Source organism: Leptopilina heterotoma, unplaced genomic scaffold (assembly GCF_015476425.1).
Source record: "Leptopilina heterotoma isolate Lh14 unplaced genomic scaffold, ASM1547642v1 Lhet_161, whole genome shotgun sequence".
NCBI classification, from domain to species: Eukaryota; Metazoa; Arthropoda; class Insecta; order Hymenoptera; family Figitidae; genus Leptopilina; species Leptopilina heterotoma.
Window position 1 is genome coordinate 1453549 of NW_025110876.1, and position 25261 is coordinate 1478809.

General features: G+C 26.9%; 2 protein-coding genes across 2 annotated transcripts; one reads left to right on the forward strand and one right to left on the reverse strand.

Moving 5' to 3' along the window:
* Positions 1–12604: 12604 nt before the first annotated feature.
* On the reverse strand, positions 12605–18568 carry LOC122498891. The gene is made up of 4 exons (XM_043606886.1): positions 18258–18568; positions 14346–14511; positions 13107–13225; positions 12605–12839 (listed from the first exon to the last, which is right to left on the reverse strand). The coding sequence occupies exons 1-4, from the start codon at positions 18427–18429 to the stop codon at positions 12643–12645; spliced, it is 654 nt and encodes a 217-aa protein (XP_043462821.1). The 5' UTR covers positions 18430–18568; the 3' UTR covers positions 12605–12642.
* A 167-nt stretch (positions 18569–18735) lies between these two features.
* On the forward strand, positions 18736–23911 carry LOC122498889. The gene is made up of 4 exons (XM_043606885.1): positions 18736–19054; positions 19515–19638; positions 20205–20314; positions 22211–23911. The coding sequence occupies exons 1-4, from the start codon at positions 18886–18888 to the stop codon at positions 23611–23613; spliced, it is 1806 nt and encodes a 601-aa protein (XP_043462820.1). The 5' UTR covers positions 18736–18885; the 3' UTR covers positions 23614–23911.
* Positions 23912–25261: the final 1350 nt, after the last annotated feature.

Genomic DNA, 25261 nt, shown 5'->3' on the forward strand with positions numbered 1-25261 from the left:
CCACTGACATGGTGTGCTCACTGTTAGAAAAGAATTGAAAATTCAACAACTTTTCAATTACATAAGTTATTGAATTTGAATTCAATTCAGCTTGAATTGAAAATTAAACAACTTGAAGTGAATATTCATTGGTTTGTAATTGAAAATACAAACGCAGTTATTGAAAATTCATTACTGTTATTGAAAACATGAAAATCCATTGTTTTGTAATTGAAAAATACAGACGCAGTTATTGAAAATTCATTACTGTTATTGAAAATTTGATACTGTTATTGAAAATTCAATACTGTTATTGAAAATTCATTACTGTTATTGAAAATTCAATACATTTGTCACATCTGGTGTGGAAAATTTCCACAATTTCTTATTGTTAGAAGTTTTTGACAAAAGGTCGTTTTAGCGTCAGTTGCTTTACAGCATTTGCCATATTAACTACATCCGCGCGTGAAACTCTTCTTGTTTTTACAGTGTTTTAAATAAAAAATGAGTGTTTAAAATTTATTTCAAAATAAATATATTATAATATTATATTTTATAATTATTTATTGAACAATAGTGAACAGCAATAGTGAATTTTTAATCTACTTGTGTGTATTATCAGTTAATTTCGACGAATTTCAATTTCTAGGGATAAGTAATTTTATTGTTAGTGTGGGTTATGATTAATATAATATTGATACTATTTTATGACTGTTCTTCATAATTGTTTATTATGGTTTGTGAAAAATATTTTGTAAAATAGTTTTGTAATCAAACATATTTTGTGAAATAAAACGAATCTCTATAAACTACAATTATTTTCTTCAATCTTTGTAAATATTCATCATTAATTGTAAAATTCACAGAAAAGAAGAAATTTTTATGAATTTTTCCCAAAAAAATTTTTACAGTGTATGTACCTATACACAATGCTGGTCAAACTTACTTAATTCTCATATTAATGTTATTGAATTTTCATAATAATGTTATTGAATTTTCAATTTTATGTTATTGAATTTCCAATTCTATATTATTGAACTTTCAATTCCATGTTATTCAACTTTCAGTTCCATGTTATTGAATTTTCAATTCCATGTTATTGAATTTTCAGTTACATGTTATTGAATTTTCAATCACAGTTGCTGTTGAATATTTAACTTAATGTTATTGAAAATTCAATCACCCGTATTGATATGGACTTCACTTACATGTTATTGAAAATTCATATACATATTTCTAACAGTGCTCGACAAAGTGTTACACTGTTAGAAATATCTATATATGAATTTTCAATAACATGTAAGTGAAGTCCATATCAATCCGTGTCATTGAATTTTTAGTTGAATATTCAATAGCAACTGTGATTGAAAATTCAATAACATGGAACTGAAAATTCAATAACATGGAATTGAAAATTCAATAACATGGAATTGAAAATTCAATAACATGGAATTGAAAGTTCAATAATATAGAATTGAAAATTCAATAACATAAAATTGAAAATTCAATAACATTAATATGAAAATTAAGTAAGTTTGACCAGTATTGTGTATAGGTACATACACTGTAAAAAATTTTTTGGAGAAAATTCACAAAAATGTCTTCTTTTCTGTGAATTTTACAATTAATGATGAATATTTACCAAGATTGAAGAAAATAATTGTAGTTTATAGAGATTCGTTTTATTTCACAAAATATGTTTGATTACAAAACTATTTTACAAAATATTTTTCACAAACCATAATAAACAATTATGAAGAACAATAATAAAATAGTATCAATATTATATTAATCATAACCCACAATAACAATAAAATTACTTATCCCTAGAAATTGAAATTCGTCGAAATTAACTGATAATACACACAAGTAGATTAAAAATTCACTATTGCTGTTCAATAAATAATTATAAAATATAATATTATAATGTATTTATTTTGAAATAAATTTTAAACACTCAGTTTTTATTTAAAACACTGTAAAAACAAGAAGAGTTTCACGCGCGGATGTATAGTTCCTATGGCAAATGCTGTAAAGCAACTGACGCTAGAAGGACCTTTTGTCAAAAACTTCTAAGAAATTGTAGAAATTTTCCAAACCAGATGTGACAAATATTTCAAAAGGACAAAGATATCATCATATTGAATTTTCAATAACAGTATTGAATTTTCAATAACAGTAATGAATTTTCAATAACAGTATTGAATTTTCAATAACAGTATCGAATTTTCAATAACAGTAATGAATTTTCAATAACTGCGTTTGTATTTTCAATTACAAACCAATGAATATTGATAAATTGAATATTTTCAATTCTTTTCTAACAGTGTACTTGCTTTCTGCCACCAACCGTACAAGTTATAGATGTGATAGAATGTTGTAATGTTTTTTCTTTAAAAAGCTATACATATCACCAATACTATTAACACTTAATAAGTCAATTATCTGCACTAGGTTATTTAAATATCAGACATGATATTCAAAATTTGCGATAATTACTTAAAAATATGAAAGTTACGGACAAGCGATTTTGATTTTTTTTCTAGCACTGCGGATTAAAATTATTCTGCTAGCACAATTACTATATAAAAATATAGACTCTTAGCTGTACAAAATAATTTTTCTGGTACTAAAAATGTGAGAATCAAAATTTTTATTATTAGGTAAAGTTCTGATTTCTTAAGTGCGGACAAGGGACACCACTGACATTTTGCTTCTAATTCTTCTGCCAAATTTTTTCAGAGAATGTCTAGCGACTAAAAATTATTAATTTAAGTAGAAGGAGTGATTAAGAAAATTAATTGACTTCAAAAACTTTTATATATGAACTAGTATTCCAGATTTTTGGGCAGGACATGAAAATGACATTTTAAATTTAATCACCCATATACTTTAGCGCATACGTGCCTAACGTATCCTGAAAATGTCGGTTGCTGCGGTTAGAAACGAATAATTAATCGCGCATGTCATATCGGTTACAATACACGAAACATATGATTATTTGAAAAATTTGTGGTGCAACAAAGGTCCAGATTATCTCACAATCACGTACCTTTTTAAGGACAAAGACACACGAACATAAGCAAAGATGACATGCTACAGACATTACAGAAGTGTCGAGACTGATGAATATATGTGAATATTCGCACAAATCTGTCTTTCCATGCATTAAATCGATTAGTACAATGTTTCGCAATTTAATTTGGAAAAAACAGTCCAACCCAAAAAAAGACATCGACAACGAAGAACGCCACAGTAATAGTCAACGAAAACCGTTGATTTGAGACAACGTCTCTTGGAATCACACGACATTATAAAAAAAACAAAGCCTAACCACAAAAGACACTGAGAAAATATTTTACTCGATTCAAGTAAAAAAATAATTTTAAGACATTTTGTTTAATTGAAATTATATTTTTTAAGCTTAATCCCAATATATAGAAAATATCTACTGCTTTAATTAACAAAATAATATTTGTTTGAATAATTATGTTTAATTCAAACATATTTTCTGTTTTGGTAACAAAAAAAGCCGCTGGAAAGTTGTACATTTTCGTTATAATTTTGGTACTCATGTCATGACCACTTTGCTTCCTCATAAAGATAATAATAATAGAAATATGTGAATAACTTTTTATAAATATGGTAAAAGTGATTAAATTTTAGATAAATCAATGTATTTTTTAATACCCTACAAGATAGTTATAATAGTTTAATATAGTTGAAGAAAAATTTTCAAACAAAAAAGTTGAAAAAATGTCATTTTCCACAATTTTTGGTTTTTAAAATACCAATAATTTCCAAATTTATGATCGAATTAGGTTCAAAAGTAGGTCAATCAAAGTGTCTTTTAACGCTCTACAAGTTGGTAACGATATTTTTAAAGTTACATTTACATTTTTCAACAAAATTTTCAAAAAAGTCATATTTTCAAAAATTTTAGATTTTTAAAAGTTTAATATCTCCCGTTAATATGTAGGTACCAAAAATGTTCAATTATCCTATATGATAAACCAAAAGTATTGATTAATATTTTATACGTTAACCACTATAGAATATTCACGCACTTAGAATTTTTAATTTTTTAACACATACTAGAATGTCCAGTCAACATGTACTATTTAATTAAATATTTTATACAATTGAAAATACATAAATTTAAAAAAAGCTTCCGATAAATGTTAACAAATATTTTTTACACTGTTCATTTATAACATTTGTCAGTATATGTACCTTTTTTAGGACGTTTAAAGTGGGTAGACCTCTTAATTTCTCATTACATGTTTCGACAACTATTCTTAGAAACAAAACTTAATTATATTTGAAATAATTTTAATGATTTTTTTACAAAAAAATATAAAAATATATTTTAACTTTCTGTATTTTTTTATTTAACTTTCTTCGAGCGTAAGACATTGTGACCCTCCCACTCTTTGCAATTGAAGATAGAAGTCTTTTTGTAAAATAAAATTTACTGCAAATCAAAACACATAGAGTCACATCAAAATCTATTTTTTTCAGTGCACTTTTTAAATGAAATTATACAGAAAAGAACTACAACATAACACATTATTATTCACATAAAACAGAAACTACAACAACACTGTAAAAACAAAGTCTTCCTTTAAACCCGAAATTTGTCTTTTTTCAAGGTGTAAACGGAAGTAGACCATATTGGCTGAATGTCAGTAATGATTAGAAGTTTAAAAAGAATACTCCCCAATTGATACAAGTGAGGTGTTAAATGAACTGAAATTCAACTGTAAGATAGTAAGAAGGCTAAAATTTAGCCAAACCATCTAGCTAAATTTCAGCCTTTTTACAAGCTTACAGTTGAATTTCAGTTTATTTAACACCTTACTTGTATCAATTGGGGAGTCTTCCGTTTACACCTTGAAAAAAGACAAATTTCAAGCTTAAAGGCGGTGTCAAAGTCGATGCGATTTTTCGATTGAAGCTCAATGCAAAAATCCAATCGACTTTGACACCGCCTTAAAGAAAGACTTTGTTTTTACAGTGTATGTTCATATTCTTGAATTTTATTAAAATAAACATATGTCACATTTAATTTCTTATAACAAACAACAATTATTAAAACTATCAGTGGAAATTTCTCTCTTTAAGATAAAGAATTAAATGCTAATGCACATATATATTAGGTGAAATTAAGATTATAAAATGTTTATAAACTTGTTTATAATCGAATTAAAATATTAACATACTAATAAAACTAAACTTTCTGTCTAAGATTCACCAATTATAAATATAATTTATGGACTTATATATTATTAATAAAACACGAGTCAAAAGTAAACCGACAAACCGGCGACGCGACGCGCTATTCAGACTTTTCACGTTTGCAAATTGCGTCCCTTGTGACGTCACAATCAACTGTTTCAGCCTCGCTAGACTTACAGTCAGCTGTTAGCGTACCTTATTAGAAGTTAATTTCATCTAACTTTTTATTAATACCATTGGATCTGAAATTAAGTCCGGTGTATTACAAATAAATTACAAACTGAGTTTTATTTAAGTAAGAGTACAACTAACTTTAATTTTCAGTTAGTTTTTATGATTAAATAAAGTTGATAGCTTAAGGGGACACCTAAGTCACCTAAAAACAATGCAAAAAGAGTCAACTTTCGGTACACTTTTCTCGAAAACTATTATTCCAATTGCGTTCGCCCTTTTTTTATTCGATTACAAATATAATCAAGTATATGAATAAGAAGTAATACGACGTTATCTTCAATAGAAACTTTTTTATGAATATTTATACCCAAAGCAAAATAAAAATCCCATTTTCTCTGATTCATTGACTCATATCTCCGTTTGTACAACTCAAAATGATGTTAAACTTCTTATTCGTATTCTTGGAACCTTACTGAACAAAGTAAAAAAAAGAAATTACAAATCGGTTTAGTAGATTCGGAGAAAAGTGTACCGAAAGTTAAAAAATTGGAAAAAAACAATTTTGACAGGAGACACGAAAAAAGAAAAAATACTAAAAACTCATGGTATTCAGAATCATGTAATCAGATTTTTTCAACTCTTCAGAAAAGGTTTTAAAAAGTCTTGTTCTATTCCTAATTGAGTCTACTTTTAGAAAATCAAATTTAAAAAAATCGATTTTTTTGTCATTTTTCCACTTAGGTGTCCCCTTAAGATAAGTCAAAAATTAAAACTAGCCACCATTAAATTTAAGACTTTGTTTTTACTGTGCAAACACTAAGATTCACAATCAAAATGCACCACACGCTGACTGATCTAACGACGCCAAACAGACGACATGTTACTACAGCTGGGATTGCCGCATGCGCGTATAACTTCCTAGAACAAATCTAGACGGTTTTTTTTTACATTTTCTATACGAACAGTGTATAATTCATATTTGCGCGCGTTTCTCTACGTTCGAACATATAACTAGTGAACCCACCTTAAAACCTGGTCATGGCCATATGCGCAAAGCTGTAATAGCAAGCACAAGCAAATGTTAAAGTGAATTGAATTGAATCTAGACGGTCTTAATAACGCCTTACTAAAAGGACTTATTTGACTTAGAATTTTTTTAATAAGACCGTCTGTTAAGTCACTGATTTGGGACTTGATGGACCGTCTAGATTAGAGGGACTTGATGATTGCTAATCGAGAAATCAGTGAATCGTATTCTCAGTGCAAAAACAGAAGAAACATATAAAAATGATAAAACAGACGAAACGTAAAGAGAAAGACGACCATGACGATGATAACAATTACAGTGACGATGACAAAGACAAAGACAAAAATACTAACAGAATCTGGGTTTTATGCCCGGAATCGCTCGTCCTGCTGGAAGGACGTTCCGAAAGGCCTTTTCGAAAAGGCTTTTGAAGAAAGGAAATTAAATTTTTCTTTTCCCGCAATCCTTGGGATTGAAGTAGACAAAAAAATCCATGTCTTTGATTTTTTAATCTTCGCGCTACCAACGATTTTTTATAACGCGGGCTCCGATGTGGTCACCCCGGGATGACCAAATGCTTTTTTATTTTTATTTTCCAAAAACGATTTAAATTCATCAAAGTTTTTCCATATAATTGTATGTTGATACAATTACTGTATTTTAATATTGTTTTTATGCATATTGCAGATAAAAATTGAATTATTATTTAAACCATTTTTAAACAAATTATTGTTGTTATTTACCAACTTTTTACAGAATGCACCTAGAAAGTTGCAGTTTTTTCCTAATTTTGCAATTTACTAAGTTCTATATGATTACAGATAAAGAATAAAAATTGAATTATTATTTAAATAATTTTTAAACAAATTAATAATTTGTTTATAAATTGAGGCCTTGGATCGAATAACTCGCCAGACGCTCGGAGGAACGCGGAACTGCCAGTCAGTGAGCAGTGAGCGCCTCTGGGCCACTCACTGCTACCCGACTGGTATTAGCGCGTGCCTTCAAGCGTCGGGCGAGTAATTCGATCCAAGGCCTCAATTTATTGTAACCTGTAATCATATAAGGTTTAGTATATTACAAAATTAGGAAAAAACTGCAACTTTCTAGGTGCATTCCGTAAAAAGTTGGTAAATAACAACAATAATTTGTTTAAAAATTGTTTAAATAATAATTTATTTTTTATTCTTTATCTGTAGGGGAGAGTGGGGTAAACCGGACCCCCTAACGGTTTTTTGACTCTTGTGACTAAACGAATCAACCGATTTCATTTTTCGATGCACTGAGAACCTTTGGGTCAGCAGCAGACTTTCGATAGGCTGCTATTGACCATTTTGGAGGAACGCTACAGGACTATGCTTTTGGGTTGCTGCGGTAAAATCTTGGGCGCGTGACAGTCCAAAAGTTGTTCAGCTGCAAACCGAAGGCAGCATTCCCACTACTTCGGTGAGCTGCTCACCAACATTTGGGACTGTCACGCGCCCAAAATTTTACCGCAGCGCACCAAAACCATAGTGGAGCTGCTGTCACATACGTTATGTTTCGCTACAGTCCCAAAGGTCTCTCAGTGTGGTTTGTTTGAAAGATCATTTAATTGCGCAACTTTTTCCCAGAGACACCTATACTTTATCTTTTATTGTTTAGTTGATGTGTTAACTTTAAAAAATTTTGCAAACGGTCCGGTTTGCCCCACCCCCTGGGGTAAACCGGACCCCCCATGGGCAAACCGGACCGTTTGGTTTTTTATTTATAATATTGCATTTACATAATCTACAATAATAAAAAACATAAAGAATCATGTAAGCAATGGTTGTAGTAATGAAAATAATAATACGGGATTGAATTTTATTTAAATAAATATTTTTTTAAATAAAAAATTAAAAATTTTTGTCATTATCAGAGAAACAATATTAAAGGGTCCAATTCTCATTGGAAGACAATTATTTTTCATTGTCAGTAAATATTTTAATGAAAGAAACATTTTATTTAAAAATAATTTTTATGAAACTTTAATTCAATGGAAATATCCTGTGGCCGGTTTGCCCCACAGGCCCATTTTGAGAATAAATGTTTGTCAAACAGAAACGCTTTGCAAATTCATCAAAGTTTTTGGTGGTAAATATTCCTGAGGTGTGTACCTTCAAAACCTAAGACCTAATATTTGGAAAAATTACACGATTTCCTCAAAATTTCCTTAAGAAAAAATTCGTAAAAGTGTAGAAAAAAACTAAAAAAAACTTTTGCTCCCTTCGTCGCACAAACGCAAGCTAAAACTGTCAGATTGAAAAAATAAGGTCTACTAAACATGGTTGTTTAAATTTGTAAACAACACTTTTTCCAATTTCGTCATTTCGGAAATATTTCTTTTCTTACAAAAAGAAGTGACAAAATTATGAAAGTGGAGAAACTAGAGACGTCGCGTCGATTAAAATGAAAATTATATAATAGTGAAAGATTACCCATCGCAACTATATATATATATATATATATATTAGGGTGGTTCTTATTTTAGAAAAGTTGGAATTTCTAAGGTCGCCGGCCGGAATTTGAATTAAAATGTGAAAAAAATGAGATACCCAAAAGAACAGCCCATTTGATAAATTTTAACCCGTGCCGCAAAAGGGTTAAAGTTTAAATGGGGTTTAACATGGGTTTGGTGCACTTCTGCAAACTTTGTATTATAACTTTTACATTTTTTAAAAATTTGACTTGGGTCTAAGTATTCCCATAGTTTTTCGTACGCTGAACACGAATATGATGTCAAAAATAACTTTTGACAGCTACCAGTTGTCAAAAAAGCTGTCAAATTTTGAAGATGAGAATTTTCACGACTTTTACATTAATTTCTACGAATAAAAAAGTTTCTTGTGAATATTTCAGTTTATATTTAGCAAATTTATACCCTTTGACAGTTGCCATCTGTCAAATGAGTCGTCAACTTTTATAAAAATCAGTTTTCATAGAGTTTTAAATGAATTATCAAAAAAAACGGTTCTGTAGGTAAATTTAGTTCATATATAGGTATTTAATATATTTTGGCAGTTGACAGCTGTCAATTTAGTAGTCAACTTCTATTAAATAGGATTTTTAAGACGTTCCCAATTACTTCTTATAAATTTTAAAATTTATAAAAAATTATTTCCTCCTCAAAATAATTTTTAAAAAAATTAAACTTAAAAACATATATGTACACGGAGAGAGATTTTGTATTAATATTTGTTAAAATTGGCAATAGAATTTAATATATTCTTTTTCAATTTAGGGAAATCGTGTTTTATATTAAAAATTAATATTGTGCATATTAGTAGGCAGCCCTTGATATATTTTACAAAAATTAATAAAATTGTAATACAATTTAATAAAAGAATTATAATTTTTAAAAATGACTATATTAAAATCGCAGTCCGTGAAAGTATCGAAAGAATAAGAAAAATTGAAATAGTTCTTTTAAATTTTAGAATAAAATACATATTTCAATCTTTAATATAGTCAATACTAAAAATTATGAGTGAGTCGAAAAGGACAGGAAATAAAAAGACGTAGGAAGGAGGAGGATAGAATTATCGTTTCGAAAGTATTTCGCACACACACCAATGAGCTAACGCAAGCATCATACTATACATCATACTATACAAACACAAACTATGTACAATTTCGGAGATCTATGTTAGGTCGGTTCCAGAATGGGTATCGTGAAATGAACGCAAACGCAACGTAGACGCAACGCAGACGCGACGCGCTTGTTCTGACGTCACAAATGTAATGCTACCAACTGCTGAAAGTTGTGTTAAAGTTTTGTATAAATAATAATTAATTAATTACTTTAATTAATGAATTTAATCAAATTTTCAGATAAATTAAATTATTTAATTACAATATATATTATAATTCTTAATAATTGTTATACATATAATAATAATAATAATAATAATAATAATAATAATAATAATAATAATAATAATAATAATAATTGTTAATAATACAATTAATGTAATAAATTATTTAATTAATGAATTAGTTTAAAATATATGATAAAGAGGAATTTGAACAAGTTTAAATTTTTTAAAAAATTTTATCAGTAATAATAATAACAAAAAATGTTATACTATATGGTTGGTGATTTGTATTTGTTAAAAAGTTTTTTTTCATAGAAACCTACTATTTACTACTTTTTTTACGTTATGCTACTATTTGAGTACTTTTTTATAGATTTCAGCTACTATAAAAGCTACTATTTCCCTTTTTTTAAGAGAGAGAGAGAGAGAGAGAGAGAGAGAGAGAGAGAGATTTCCCATTACCTACTTTAAATTTTCAATATCTAGTATTTTCATGAAATTTCGCAAAAGAATTCAATTATTTACATAAATAATTCTTCAATAGAATTCTATTATGTCGATAAATAACCAAATTTTTCCCGAAATTTCAATTATTTTTGAAAATTTTAATAAAATTTTTTGCAACTATTCAATTATTTTCATAAATAATATCATAATTATTTTTAATACTATTTTACAGGAAGTGGTTAAGAAATGCAGTTATTCTTAAAAATTTAATTTTAATTTCTCGAAAAAATGAATTATTTAAAAAAAATGGTTTTTTTTACATTCTTTGGAAGAATTCAATTATTTACAAAAATATTAGAATTTTTCACAGGAGTTTAATTGTTTTTAAATATGTTAATAAATAAATTTGTGCAAAAGAAATCAATTATTTTAATTTCGTACAATTTTAATTAATTTCTTTTGAAATAATTCAATTATCCTTTTAGATTTTAATAAAATTCTTTCCAACAATTCAATTATTTTTAAAAGTATGAAATTTTTTCTTGGAAATTCAATTATTTTAAAAAATTCTAATAAAATCGTTCTCGAGAATTCAATTCTTTTCATGAATAATAAAAATTTTTCGATAACTACTACTTTTTTAGTATTTTAATAAAATTCTTTGCATAATTCAATTACTTTTATAAATAACAATATTCATTACAAAAATTCAATTATTTTCAAAAAAATTTAATAAAATACCACACAGACATTCAATTATATTGTCAAGAACTTTAATAGAATTCTTTGTAAAATTTAATTATTTTTAAAAACTTTTCACAATTCAATGTTTTTCAATATTTTCTGTTTTCATAAAAATTTAAAAACAAAATCCAATTATTCGAAAGAAAATTTTGTAGAAATCTTCGTAAGAATTCAATTACTTTCATGAAAAATAAAATTTTTTACAAATTCAATTATTTAAAAAATTTTATAAAATTCTTCGCAAGAATTAAATTATTTTTATAAATATTTAAATTCTTTCATGAATAATAAAATTCGATGCAGGAATTGAATGTATTAGCAGGATACAATAAAGTAAATATTTTTGATGAAAATTAGGAAAAAATTATGAAAATAAATAAAAGAATGGAATTTTTTCAGTTTTCTGAAGTATCTGAAACGAGTTTTTTTGGTCCTCAAGTTTAATTTTTCGATAGCTACTTTTTTAAAATTAATTACCTGGTAAGAAGGTGTGTATTAAAATGAATTAAAATGATATCACAAAAAGGACGAAAACGACATTGGTTTGGATTAAAATGATTGAGAATTCATAGCATAGTTGTAATCAGTTTAATCCATTTCAATCCAAAAAATTAAAATGTTAACAATGTTTATGTTCAAGAAAAGATTCAAATGATTTCACTTTTTAAAATTTCCATAAAGCATTAAACTGGATTAAATTGATATCATTTTTCGTCATTTTAACAGATTTGAAATGTTAACAGGAATTCAATTGAATTTAAGTGTGTTCAAATAGATTACTGTGATTGGAATAAATTTATTGATGGACAAAAATGTCATTCGTTTGGATTAAAATGATTTCAAGAATTCAGCTATACTTGTAATCATTTCAATCATTTCAATCATTCAATTGATACTAAGTCATTTAAACAAATTAGTCATCATATTATAGTAAATTCGAGTGTGGAAAAAAGTTGTTTATAATTAATTTAAAAATTAAAATAATATAAAGTTTTTTAATTTTTAAAACTTGTGTTTCTATGTTACTTTATTTTATTAAATTTGTAGTCCATACTTAAATAGATTGTCAATGTTTTAAATACAATAATAATTATCAAAAGGTTTTTTAGGAAAATAGAAACGTAAATAAATGTAACATATGCATTAAAAATGTTTATTTATAAAATGAAGGAACTTTTATAATATTACAAAATGCATTCAACGAGCATCTTTCTTATCTTGAATCATTTTTTTTATATTTGTGTAACCTATTATTTTATTTGCTTCCGGTATTTTTTTCCATTGTGCACGCATAATCAACATGTAACTATTTGTTATAGACGAATTATGTTGTAGGACTGTAGAACTTTCTGGCTGTGTTAAATCTCCTTCTTCACTTTCAGAAGTAAGTAAGTCTAAAAAGTCATTCAAATCGTAGGATGAAAATAATACAAACGAATAATTATTATAAAGTAAGGTATAACCTAATTATCTGCATTAATGAATGCAGGCATTTATTTGGGTTATTGTTCTTATAAAATATGGAACAAAAACTAAGTGAAAGCTGATGATTACCTTCAAACCATATTCTTTTTTAAAATTTCATTATATATTTTAACATAAAAATTAAATATTTTTTATACTATTGTATTATAAATTCTAAATGTTTTAAAATACTATACCATCATCATTATTTTCAGTAATGCTATTTTCTCCAGAAAAATATTCGGAATCAGAACCAGAACTGCAACTTTCATCAATTACTTCCAATTGTTTATCTTTTTTAACATTTGAAACTGTACTATATAGGAAAAAAACACAATTAATAAAATATACAATGTTACCTAAGAATTGAAAAAGTTTAAAGGAAAATTGATTTGAATTCCTTTTTTCTTTAAAAAATACCACATGGAAAAAAACGCAGTATTAAAAATAAAATTTTTAATTCGATAATGTTTACCGAATAGAAAAATCATTGTAAACACGGTAATTGTTTTTGTAAAAAAGACAACACTTGTTTTCTTTAATAAAATTACTTATATGACAGTATAGTTGCTTTAATGATTAAAGCAAACATTTTTTTTACTGAAACAATTGCCCTATTTGCAATTATTCTTTGCTTATAAGGCGATAATTACTAATTTAAACATCTTTTTATTACTTTTTTCAATCTACTTATAATTTTTAAATTATATTTTGCTTTATTTTAAAATTATTTGACATATATTTTTAGATATTTTCTGAAAAAAACATCGTTCAAGCAAAAGAGCTTTTTATTGAAATATTTTTTATTTATTTACCAAACAAGAAAATGTCTTGTAAATTTTTGTTACTAAATTCTTTACATTTATACATTTTTTTGCGATATTTTTCTTAAACATTTGTTTAAATATAAAATCCATAAATTTATTAATTTTAGAAATATGTGACCTGGTCTACGAAAAGGGACCTTACGTGTCAAAAAATCATTTTTTACTTTTTTGTTGATTCGGATAGAGTTTGAAACGCTCCTTAAGATAGTGAAAACCAAAAAGTCATAAGTTGATCAGAAGTTTTTTTAAAAAATTTTTAAAGTCAAAAGAAACAAGAGTAAAAATACGAAAAAACTGATTTTTTTATTATAATACAAATTAAAATAACGAAGACGATAATTTTTTATTATTTAGAAAAGTTGACAGTTTCTTTGACAACTTTCAACAGTTAATATTAATATTTTTAAAAGTTAAAAGGATTTTTCTAAGTTAAACTTTAACTGCTTTTTCCTCGAAAACTTGTTTTCGCACGTAAGGTCCCTTTTCGTAGACCAGGTCACATATATATTTTGAAATCAAATTAATGATTTGTAAGGAATACTTATGTGCCAAGATTTATTAATATGTAATAGAAGAAATTCTATAGAAATTTTAATATTTGTCGCTTACGGAATATGTTTAGAAAACTTTTCAAGAAATTTCATATCTTGAAAATATTCCCATTCAGGAAGTTTTTCCGGTGCTGCTGATCCTGACGGGATATATTCCCGTATTTTTTTTTGCTCTTCTGCAAATCTCTTTTTTAATGTTGCCCATTTGGACATTATATCTGAAACTGTTATAATTTCAATTTCAAAAAAACAATTTATATCTCTAGTTCATATTATATTTATAATATAAGGGTGATTTTTCTGAAAGTTCTGCATTTGAACTTCAATTTTCCAATATATTTTTTATAAAATTATATGGTTTTTTCTATTGAAACTACTTTATTTTATACTCAAGAGTAGGATTTTTCAGTTGCGCAAAATTAATTGTTAAAAATATTACAGTTTTTCTTTTTTGAAGAAGATTGTCTTTGTTGCCCCATTACTCTCTAAATCTGAATCAGTGACTCTATTCTCACGATTTGAATAATTGGAATTTCACATAACTGAAATTTCAGTCATTTTCCACTGATTCGACAATTAAAAAACCACTGAAAATTTCTGTCACACATATTGAAAATTTTAGTTATTTTTTAATTTGCCAATCAGTGAAAAATGACTCAAATTTCAATCATTTTTAACTGATCTTCAATGAAATTTCACTGATTCAAATCGCGAAAATAGAGTCACTGATTCTCAGTCTAATTTCACTGATTCAGTTTTAGATAGTAGATTAGTTTTATTTGATTTGCGATTTTCTCTATTAAAAATATACTCTAATATCGTTCACGTAATCAAAAATAAAACTTAAAAAATAATAATTTGCATATTTTAATATCAAATATATTCAGTCCGATTAAAATAGAAATCTAATTTAAGTATCTGATTTGATGGTTATTTGAGTTAATTTTTTCAAAATAATGCAGGTGAATATTAAAAACAAAAGAAAAACTCGCACATTTTAATAAAAAGGCTTCGGAGATGAAAAAAAAATTTTCAAAACGCGATGCTAAAAAGGGCACTTTTTTGCACCTTGTTATGAAAAATATCGTTCGTAACTATTGTGCGAGCAGTTGCCAATTTTTGAACGAGCACTTTTTTTGGAACAAACGCTCATTCAAAAATTGGCAACTGCTCGCACTCGTTACGAAATATACTATTTTCACATTTATGCTCATTAGGGCACAATTAAAATGTATTTTTCAGTAAAATATACAAATTTGACACCGTAACTTTATATTATCATCGAAATATTCCGTTTAACTTACTTGTATATTCAATTATTTAATAAAAATCAAGGCTTTGGTGTTGGAATTGAATTTTTACTCGGAACAAAATGTAAATTTCGATTACACAGGCCAACAAAATTTGATTCAATTTACTTTCCAAGAATCAGACAATACTTTTCCGAAGGATTTCGACGTGCTGAATCCGAATCTGGCCTCAAAATACACCCATCACGTCAGGTTTTCGAGATATTTTAACCTAAAAGTACAAAAAACCTGTTTTTAGTTATATTTGATGTCTTGTAACATCAAGAGATAATTTTTTATTTAAAAAGTCAATATTGCGTTTAAAAGTGCTACTCTTCCCCTTTAATATCCATTTTGAAAATTTTAAAAATCTCCATTTGTCTCTGAGTAATCGTTCATTGAATTTTTTGAGTTTGTCGAATTCTTCGAAAACTGAGTAGAAACAGACAAAACTTCGATAATAAAGCAGATTTTAACTACAAACATCTAAATTTTATATAGTTGTGAGGATTTTCGATATAACTGAATACGAATTCGATATCAGATTGACAGAATTGAAAATGGCAAATTTTAGGCAAATACAATCAATTTTAAGTAAATCGTCTGCCATATTGTATACGCCATTTTGAATTTTGTGAATCTAATATCGAATTCGTATTCAGTTATATCGAAAATCCTCAGAACTATTTAAAATTTAGATGTTTGTAGTTAAAATCTGCTTTATTATCGAAGTTTTGTCTGTTTCTACTCAGTTTTCGAAGAATTCGCCAAAATCAAAAAATTCAATGAACGATTACTCAGAGACAAATGAAGATTTTTTAAATTTTCAAAATGGATATTAAAGGGGAAGAGTAGCACTTTTAGACGCAATATTGACTTTTTAAATAAAAAAATTATCTCTTGATGTTACATGACATCAAATATGACTAAAACAGGTTTTTTGCACTTTTAGGTTAAAATATCTCGAAAACCTGACGTGATGGGTCTATTTTAAGGCCGGATTCGGATTCAGCACGTCGAAAACCTTCGGAAAAGTATTATCTGATTCTTGGAAAGTAAATCTTGTCGGCCTGTGTTATTTATAAAAAAAATAATTTTCCTCCTTTTCACAAATAATTTATGGGCAAATTAAACATCAGAATCTCAGCTTTATTTGAATGTGCATTAAAATTTTGTTTTGGATATTTTTAATGTATAAAAATATCAGTAATCAGGGTTGCCAAATTTTTGCCTTTTTCAAATTCCCTGACTTTTTGCAGGTTTTCCAGGTTAAAAAACGGAATTTTTCCAGGTTTTTAAATTGAAAATTTTCCGAAAAACATCAATAACTTAATTTTTAATTAAATATTTAATCATTATTTTTTTAAAGAAATTAAGATTTTCAAAAATTTGAAATTCAATAACATAAGAATATTTATTATAAAACATGAAGATATCGATCACTCCGAGTCTTTGACTCGGAGTGGTCGCTTTGTTATGCTTTATAATAATTGCAACTTGCTACTTTGTTACTGTAACATCTACAAAATTTATTTTCATAATTACGATTATTCATTTCTAGAATTTTCAACTAAAATTCTTCTTTAAGTTAATTTTTTTAGAATAATTTTTGAAAAAGTTCTTTGTGAATTTTGAAGTTCTATTGTTTACAATTTAATTTTACGAAATTTCGATTATTCTGACATTCTTCAACTAAATATGTATATATTAGAAATTAAAAACTTCAAATAATTAAAAAAAATTATATTAAACTTTTTGAGAAAAATTAATTCTATATAGAATTCTTATATAAAAGTAAGAAAGGTTTAAATTTTCAAAGATTTTAATTTGAAATTCATTTTTAAATCAATATTTATTAGAAAATTGTACGAGAATTTAATTATTTAACTATAAAAATAAATATTTTATTAAGCAATTGAATGTTTCTTAAAATTGAATTTTCATAAAGAATTTTTTATCAAATAATTTTTAAATAATTGAATTCTCTGGACAAATTTTAATAAAATTTTTAAGAATAATTGCATTTTTCGAGAAATTTGATGAAAATTATATTAACAATAATTAAAAGTCTGCCAAGAATTTTATTCAAAGTTGTGAAAATAGTACTTAAATTCTAATAAATTGTAGCAAAGGTTAGTAAAATAAATAAATTTCTTTGATAAATTTTTTAAGAAGAATAATTTTTTCCAATGAATTCCATTAAAATTGTAAGTATTAAAAATAATTGAAATTCAGCATTGAGTTTTATTATTTATAAAAATAATTGAATCCCTGTAAAAAATATTATTTATGAAAATAATTGAATAATATATGAAAATAATTCGTAAATAATTGAATTCATGTGAAATTTTTATTATTTATGAAAATAATGAAATCTTTGCGTAGAATGTTATTAAATTTTTTTGTAACTAATTAAATTCTTTTAGGAATTTTTATTAAAGTAGTTGATACTTCGTTTTCTTATAGAAGTCATATTGAAGACATGCTAAAAAGGCTTCGGTGATGAAATTATTTTAGATACTGCATAAATGCAGATAAATGAAATTGTTTATTTTTTTCTAAATTGATAAGTATGACACTTTTAGAAGAATCACCCATAAGCAAAAAAAAAAAAAATAATATTGTTAATTTTAATCTTATGCTAAAATTTATTTTATTTTAGTATTAAAAATATATTTTACCCGACACTTCTTCATTGTTGTAAATACAAATTTCTGAAGCAATATCTTCCCAGATTCTTTTCTTTTTATTCCTGTTTATAAAGCCATCCGATTCTCTATCATGTAATACCTCGTGTTTCGACACCAATTTAATTAAGAGTCTTTTAAAAATTGATTTCTCATCTGTATCCATAATGCTTTAATTAGCAATCGTTTAATTATTTTTGGAAAAAGTTAATAAAGCAATAAACAAAATTATTTGATAGAGATAAAACTAACCCTATTTCATATGGAATCTGAGATCACGAGAAACGACCCATCGCTGTACCTGCTTTCGGAAACCATCTTGGTTTTTTATCTCTTTCTAACATATGCACCAGAAAGAGATAAAAAAACCAAGAAAGCTCCGAAAGCAGGTAAACACCAGATGGCGTATCGTAGTATGTATTTCAAATCCCAATTGTGAACAAAAGTGACAAACTTTAATCACTCGACTGCAGAGCCTCTATTTTTGGCGGTTGAAATGCTAAATTAATTATATTTGAACCTTCTATCTATTCATATATTATTATCGTCATATTTTGGTGTTAACCGGTACTAATAATAATTGCATATTTTTAACAGTTATTATCTGCTCGAGTTTTTTAAAATGTCTTTTAAGGACAATATTACTATTTTTAACCAAGAGTTAATTGAAATCGTTAAAATTAATCCTTGGATTTATGATAAGAATTTTATAGATATCTCAGATCAAAGCAAGGAGGCAATGTGGGTTCAAATAGACGAAAAACTAACAAGCATGGGACTCGATATTAAAAGTAAGTACTAATTAAAATAATTTATATACATTTGAAATAAATGAGTGAATATACATGTGCAAAATAAAAAATTTATTATTCAAAATAATTGCCCTTACATCTGATGCGTATATAATGTTATATACATATATAAGTCTTTATGCACTGTGTTAAAGTTATAGGTTATATACTGCAGTCAACACGGAAAATTTTTGCTTTTATATTCTGTTATTTATTGGCTCCTTATTCCAGTTCTTTAAATTTTATGTTCTCAAAAATTTTTATTCCTCAGAGCTTAGATACCAGGAAATTGTCTCTAAAGGAAATCTTTAAAATGATTTTAGTCAAAATTTAATAAATGTTTGCAAATTTGAAAAAATTAACATTTAAACTATTAAAAAAACCTTTTTATCATCATAAATATTAAAATATCTTTTGGAATAGATTGAGTAATTTAAAAAACTTTTTTTTCAATTTTCAGATGGCTCTAAATCTCGCTGGAAATGTTTGCGAGACCAATTTGTTCGCAAAGATAAAATGACGAATCCATCTTGGATTCACTACAATGAAATGCTTTTTTTGAGACCACATATTTCACATAGATAGTAAGCAATAAATAACTGATTACATCAATTTAATATATTTAATAAATATATATTAAAGTTGATTGAAAAATTATTTTAAAAATGTTGTCAAGTGTTTAAACGTTTAAATAAGCTAAATTAATGTTTTTCCTTTTCCTTTAAATAAATAAATTATAAAGTTTTAAATTGATTAAAATTGATATTTTTTATTAGTTATTCTTTTTTGAATTTGTTCATTTTTAAGAAATATTTAGTTTATTTGAACCTTTAAAAATTTCATGTTTTGTAAACAACTTTTATTCGTTGATTTTCATTTGTAGTCATGTAATTTCTAGTACTGATCATCTACTTGTAATTTATTAATTACTGAAGTGATTAACTTTATAGAAAATCAGTGGCGGATCCAGGGGGCCAATGGTGCTTGGCCCCCAAGAGTCTTATATTCCTATGAAATAAAAAGAGATAACTTTATATTGATTTAATTTTTTTGAATGGTTGACTCCACCAAAAAAACCTTGCCTCAACCTGTGTCCGCCACTGTGTAAAATTTAATTACGTAACTTATTAATTTTCTTCAATTGTTACAGCGGAAAAAACACAACTTCTTCATCGTCTGATGTTTCTTCCATACCTCCAGCACCGTTGAATATTGCAACTTCTATGGATTCTCCATGTTCCTCAACAGCTTTCAACAAAGGTTTGTACATTCTACTTGTTTTTTTTTTATATACATATTACTCATTGTCAGTGATCACGTATTCTCATAGTAAAAATGAAACTGAAGTTACCAACGTTGATTCAACGAAATAATTCAAAACAAAATTTTCTCTAAAAAGTTCAGGATACAAATTTTTCTTAATAAAATTTGTTTATTTTTAATCCAAGTTAACTCTTCAAACCCTAAAATAAGAGAAAGGTAGGAAAACATAAGTTATTTTTTTCACGGATTTTCCAAAAATCACGAAATTTCGACTAAATGGAAAGCAGTGATTTTTATTTCTTTTGTCGAATTTTTTAAAACTCACAAAATTTCAAGTGAATCAATAATTCCTCTCCTTGGTAGCAATTTCTTTCTTGTGATAATTATTTATTTTAATGTCAAGTATCAAAAGAAAAAATTACTATCTGAGCAAGGAATTATTAAATTACTAGAAATTCTAGGATTTTCGAAAAATCCGTGACAAAAATACCAAAATCATTGTTTTCCCCGACTTGGAACCTTTTCAATTTTTTTAAAGGGCTTCTGACATTAGAATAAGTAATTATCAGAAGAAAAAACTTGCTACCGGAGCGAGGAATTATTAATTTAATTGAAATTTCGTGATTTTTGGAAAATCCGTGAGAAGAAATAACAACTTCTGTTTTCCAACCTTTTTTTTATTTTAGGGTTTGGAAGGTTTGCTTGGGTTAAAAATAAACAAGAAAAATTTGTATTCTAAACTTTTTAGAGAAATTTTTTGGTTAAATCAACGTTGGTAACTTCAGTTTCATTAGTAAAAAACATAGGGCACGTGACTGCTGAATAATATGACCGTGAGTGAGTTTCTTATTGAAGTGTTTCTATAAGGAGTAGAGGTGTGCAAAAAGCTCGAAGCTTGATCGAGTATTTTCGAGCTCGGGCCGAGCCGAGCTTTATAAAAAGCTCGAATAATTTCGGGTACTCGAAACTTTCGAGTACAGTAGAATCTCGATTATCCGAGGTAATGTGGGGAAGAGGTGCCTCGGATAATCGAAAACTCGGATAACACGGAACAAATGAAAATTTCATTTGTTCTGTACATTTTTTTTCCTGATTTAGTCGCTCGATCCGTTTTATCCGAGTTATTCCGTATTATCCAAGCATGTTTAGTGCCTCGGATAACCGAGATTCTACTGTACTCGATTTGATTCGAGCTAGAGCTGTGCAAAATTCGAACTGAACCGAGTTTTGTTCGGTTTTGGGACGCCGAAATGTCGAATGTTGAATATTCGACATCTGAACTGGGCTAGTTCGAATGTCGAATATTCGACATTCGAACTAGGCGACTGAAATGTCGAATTTTAAAATTCGACATTTTAGCGTTCCAAAACCGAACAAAACTCGGTTCGGTTCGAATTTTATATTAACTAGGCGAAAAAATTCGAACAGTTCGGTTCGAATTATTTTGCATAGCTCTAATTCGAGCCCTTGAGAAAATCCAAAATTTTCTACTTTAATTTTTAATTAAATTTTTTTTTGTATAAAAAAAAATTTTTCAATTTAAAAGCTTGAATCAAATTGAGCACTCGAAAATTTCGAGTACCCGAATTCACTCGAGTACCCGAAATATTCGGGTACCAGAATGTTTCGAGTACTCGATACATCGGGCTCGGTTCGACAAAATTGCGGCTCGGCTATTCGAGCTTTTTGCACATCTCTAATAAGGAGGATAATTAAAGTTTAAAAAAGTAATTGTTGATCTTTTCGTAAAGCACAATGTTTTATATTGTAATCATTTCTTCATAAATATTTTATTTTCAAGTTCGGTCTATATTTACATCATTCATTTTTTTTCAAAATATGCACAAAATTTTGCAATTTTATAAAAAAAATTTATAAGAACGTTTTTTTCAGAACCAGAGTTTCAGCATATTTATACATTTGCAAATGGAATACCTATAAGAAATGAAGGAAATGTTCAAATTTTAAGTAATGCTTTTTTAAATGAAGACCAGGAAACCAGCTTTGTTGAGGAATCCATTGCTAAACCATCAACATCTAATCTCACATTGAAGCGTCATGTACCAACAATAATAGGAAATCAAATAATCTACAAAACTCGGAACTCGCAGATAAACAGTGAACATAATTTACATTATTCTCAAGACGAAAATTTACAAATCCAATCGGAAAACCAGATATATTTAAAGAATGTCAACAAAACATCAATAGATGATGTTTATCATGTTGATGGAAAATCGTCACCTTCGTCGATTAATTATTCTGTGCCAGAAACTCAATATATTGCAAATGATGTACATATGAGCTCCGAAGATTTGAATTTTCATATGTATTCAAATAATGATGCTTTTTCAAATGAAGTTCAAAAAACCTGCTCTGCTGAGGAACCCAATGCCTTACCAGCAACATCTATTCTTGGAAGGAAGCACCTTATGTCTACCTCAATAGAAGATCAGAAAAATTACAAAATTCAGAAACTTCAAACAAGTGAAGAAATTATGAATTATTCTCAAGACAAAGGTTTGGTACAGATTAAATTACCAGCAAAACAAATGAATTATTCTCAAGACAAAGGTTCGGTACAGATTCAATTACCAGCAAAACAAACAAATTATTCTCAAGACAAAGATTTGTTACATATTCAATTACCAAAAAAACAAACATTTCCACAAGAAATTTACGAAGAATCATCGGCTTCACTAATTAATTATTGCCCGCCAGAAAGTCAACATGTTGCAAATAATATAAGTGCGAACAGTTATGAAGAAAATCCTCCTACAACTTCGAATAATTCCGTATTAAATGAAAACAAAAAAAAAAGCTTGAATAAAAAGAAAAATATTGCTTCATCGACAACCATATTCAAAAAAGGGAAGACCTTTGTACCTCCTACAAATAAAAATAGTGGAACTTGCAACATTGACAAAACAAATAAATTAAAAGTAAAAAGTGATTTGAAGGGGAAAGGATTGGTTGTACCACCCATGGATCATTTTGCGGTAAAGAAAATAAAAAATAAAAGTAAGAAAACAAAAGTTGAGGATGCAATTCTTTCTTGTTCAAAAAAAATTAGTTCTATGACTTCAGATTGCTCTTCGTTGATTAAACTACAAAAGAAAATAGCAATGAAGAAATTAAATGGGACTAGTCACTCAAATAAAAAATCGCAACAAGTAGATCAGGAGGATGGATTAATGAATCTTATCGAAATGGAGTGGATATCTCTTTCAAAAGACGAACAAGCTGAATTATTTCCTTCTATTTTAAATGAAATGGTTAGGTTGGAAAATAGTTAAAAAAAAGGTGAAGACAAATCATTTTTTTTATTTCCTTATTTTAAGTACACTTTTTATTCTTTCCAACGAAATTTAATTTCCCTAAGTCAAAGAGAAAAGTTATATATTTAACTATTGCATATAAAGAAACATGATCTCTGAAAAATAAGAAGACATATATTTCAAATTTACATATCGTTATTTATCTATCACCGTCGAATGTGTTAAATTTCTTTTTATGTTAATAATATCGTATTATTCGTAATTATAATTATTTCATTAGAAGATGTACCCAGTACCACAAAGTATTAATTAATATTACCAAAATTATTTGTTCTCTATTAGTATTAAAAATAATACATTTGGTACGTAAGAATTTTTATTGTTTTCATATCGTAAAAAGTTATATGTTCTATTGTGTTCAACTCGATTTAATGAACGAGTTTTTGTTATATAGTAACAAAATTTTAAATAAAGAAAAGAATTTTTATTAAAAAAATGAATTGCATAGCTGTAATTGTAATTAATTATATTAATTCCCAATCTAATATATACTTCATTATAGACCAACCGTTTCGTTTAGAAATCCATTCTGAGATTTTAATAAAATAAATATATTTATATTATAACCTTTTCAACTTATCGTATTCGTGGAAATAGGGATTCACATCCACATTTCATCCTGATTAGTGCTGCTCACGAGATCAAGCCTGTCTAGATCACATATTATCGCGGTTCAGAAGACTAATATTCCTGATGATATTTTTAAAAACTAGAAAAATGAAATATTTTCATAAGACATTTTTTATTAAATTTAACTTAATAAATAAATCTATTATATTTAACTTAATTTATTAAGTTATACAATTATTTCACCAACTTTTAGATGTATTTACTCTCTAAACCTGAATTAGTAAAAAGTTACTAATGAAACGACGAAAAATAGTCGAAAAGATTTAGTAATAATTGTTCGAGCGATAACTGGAGTTTTACTAATTACTAGTCGACTTACTACTATCAATTAGTAGAACTGGTTTATAAATAGTCTATTAAACAGTTTCACTAATTTATTTTGTAAATTAGATACCTAGCATTCTAGCAATCAGTCAAATTCTACTAAAAAATAAATAACATTTCACTAATAATTTGTTACATTCGACAATTTTCACTTATTAAAAAGGTGAAAAGTCATCCACGAGAACTTAACAATATTAATAACATTTTTCTATTTGTTATTACAATTTTACTAAACCAGATGTGGAGAGTAAGTTCCTGAACGAAATGTAGTTTGAAAAAATAATTGGATCTCGCACAATCTTATTGATAATAACATCAAGGTTATATAATTATGACCCTTTTTTTTGTCCTTAAAATATAGTTTAAGATTTTATTTAAAAAATTTTAATAAACAACTACTTTTTTTCGTTTTCAAGATATTATTTTTAATTGTTCAATTAATAAAATTTTATTAAGGGCATCCGGGAAAAATCGACTTCGAAAAAGTGTTTTCCCGCGTGTCGTCTCACTCCTAAGTAAGTAAAGATATTTAGTTTCGATTTATCAGGATAATTAGGGGAATTCGTGCTGATAAAGAATATTCTCGACTTAAACTAAGGAAACTACTCCACCTCAAATAACTCTACTTTCAATCATTAATAAAATAATTTCC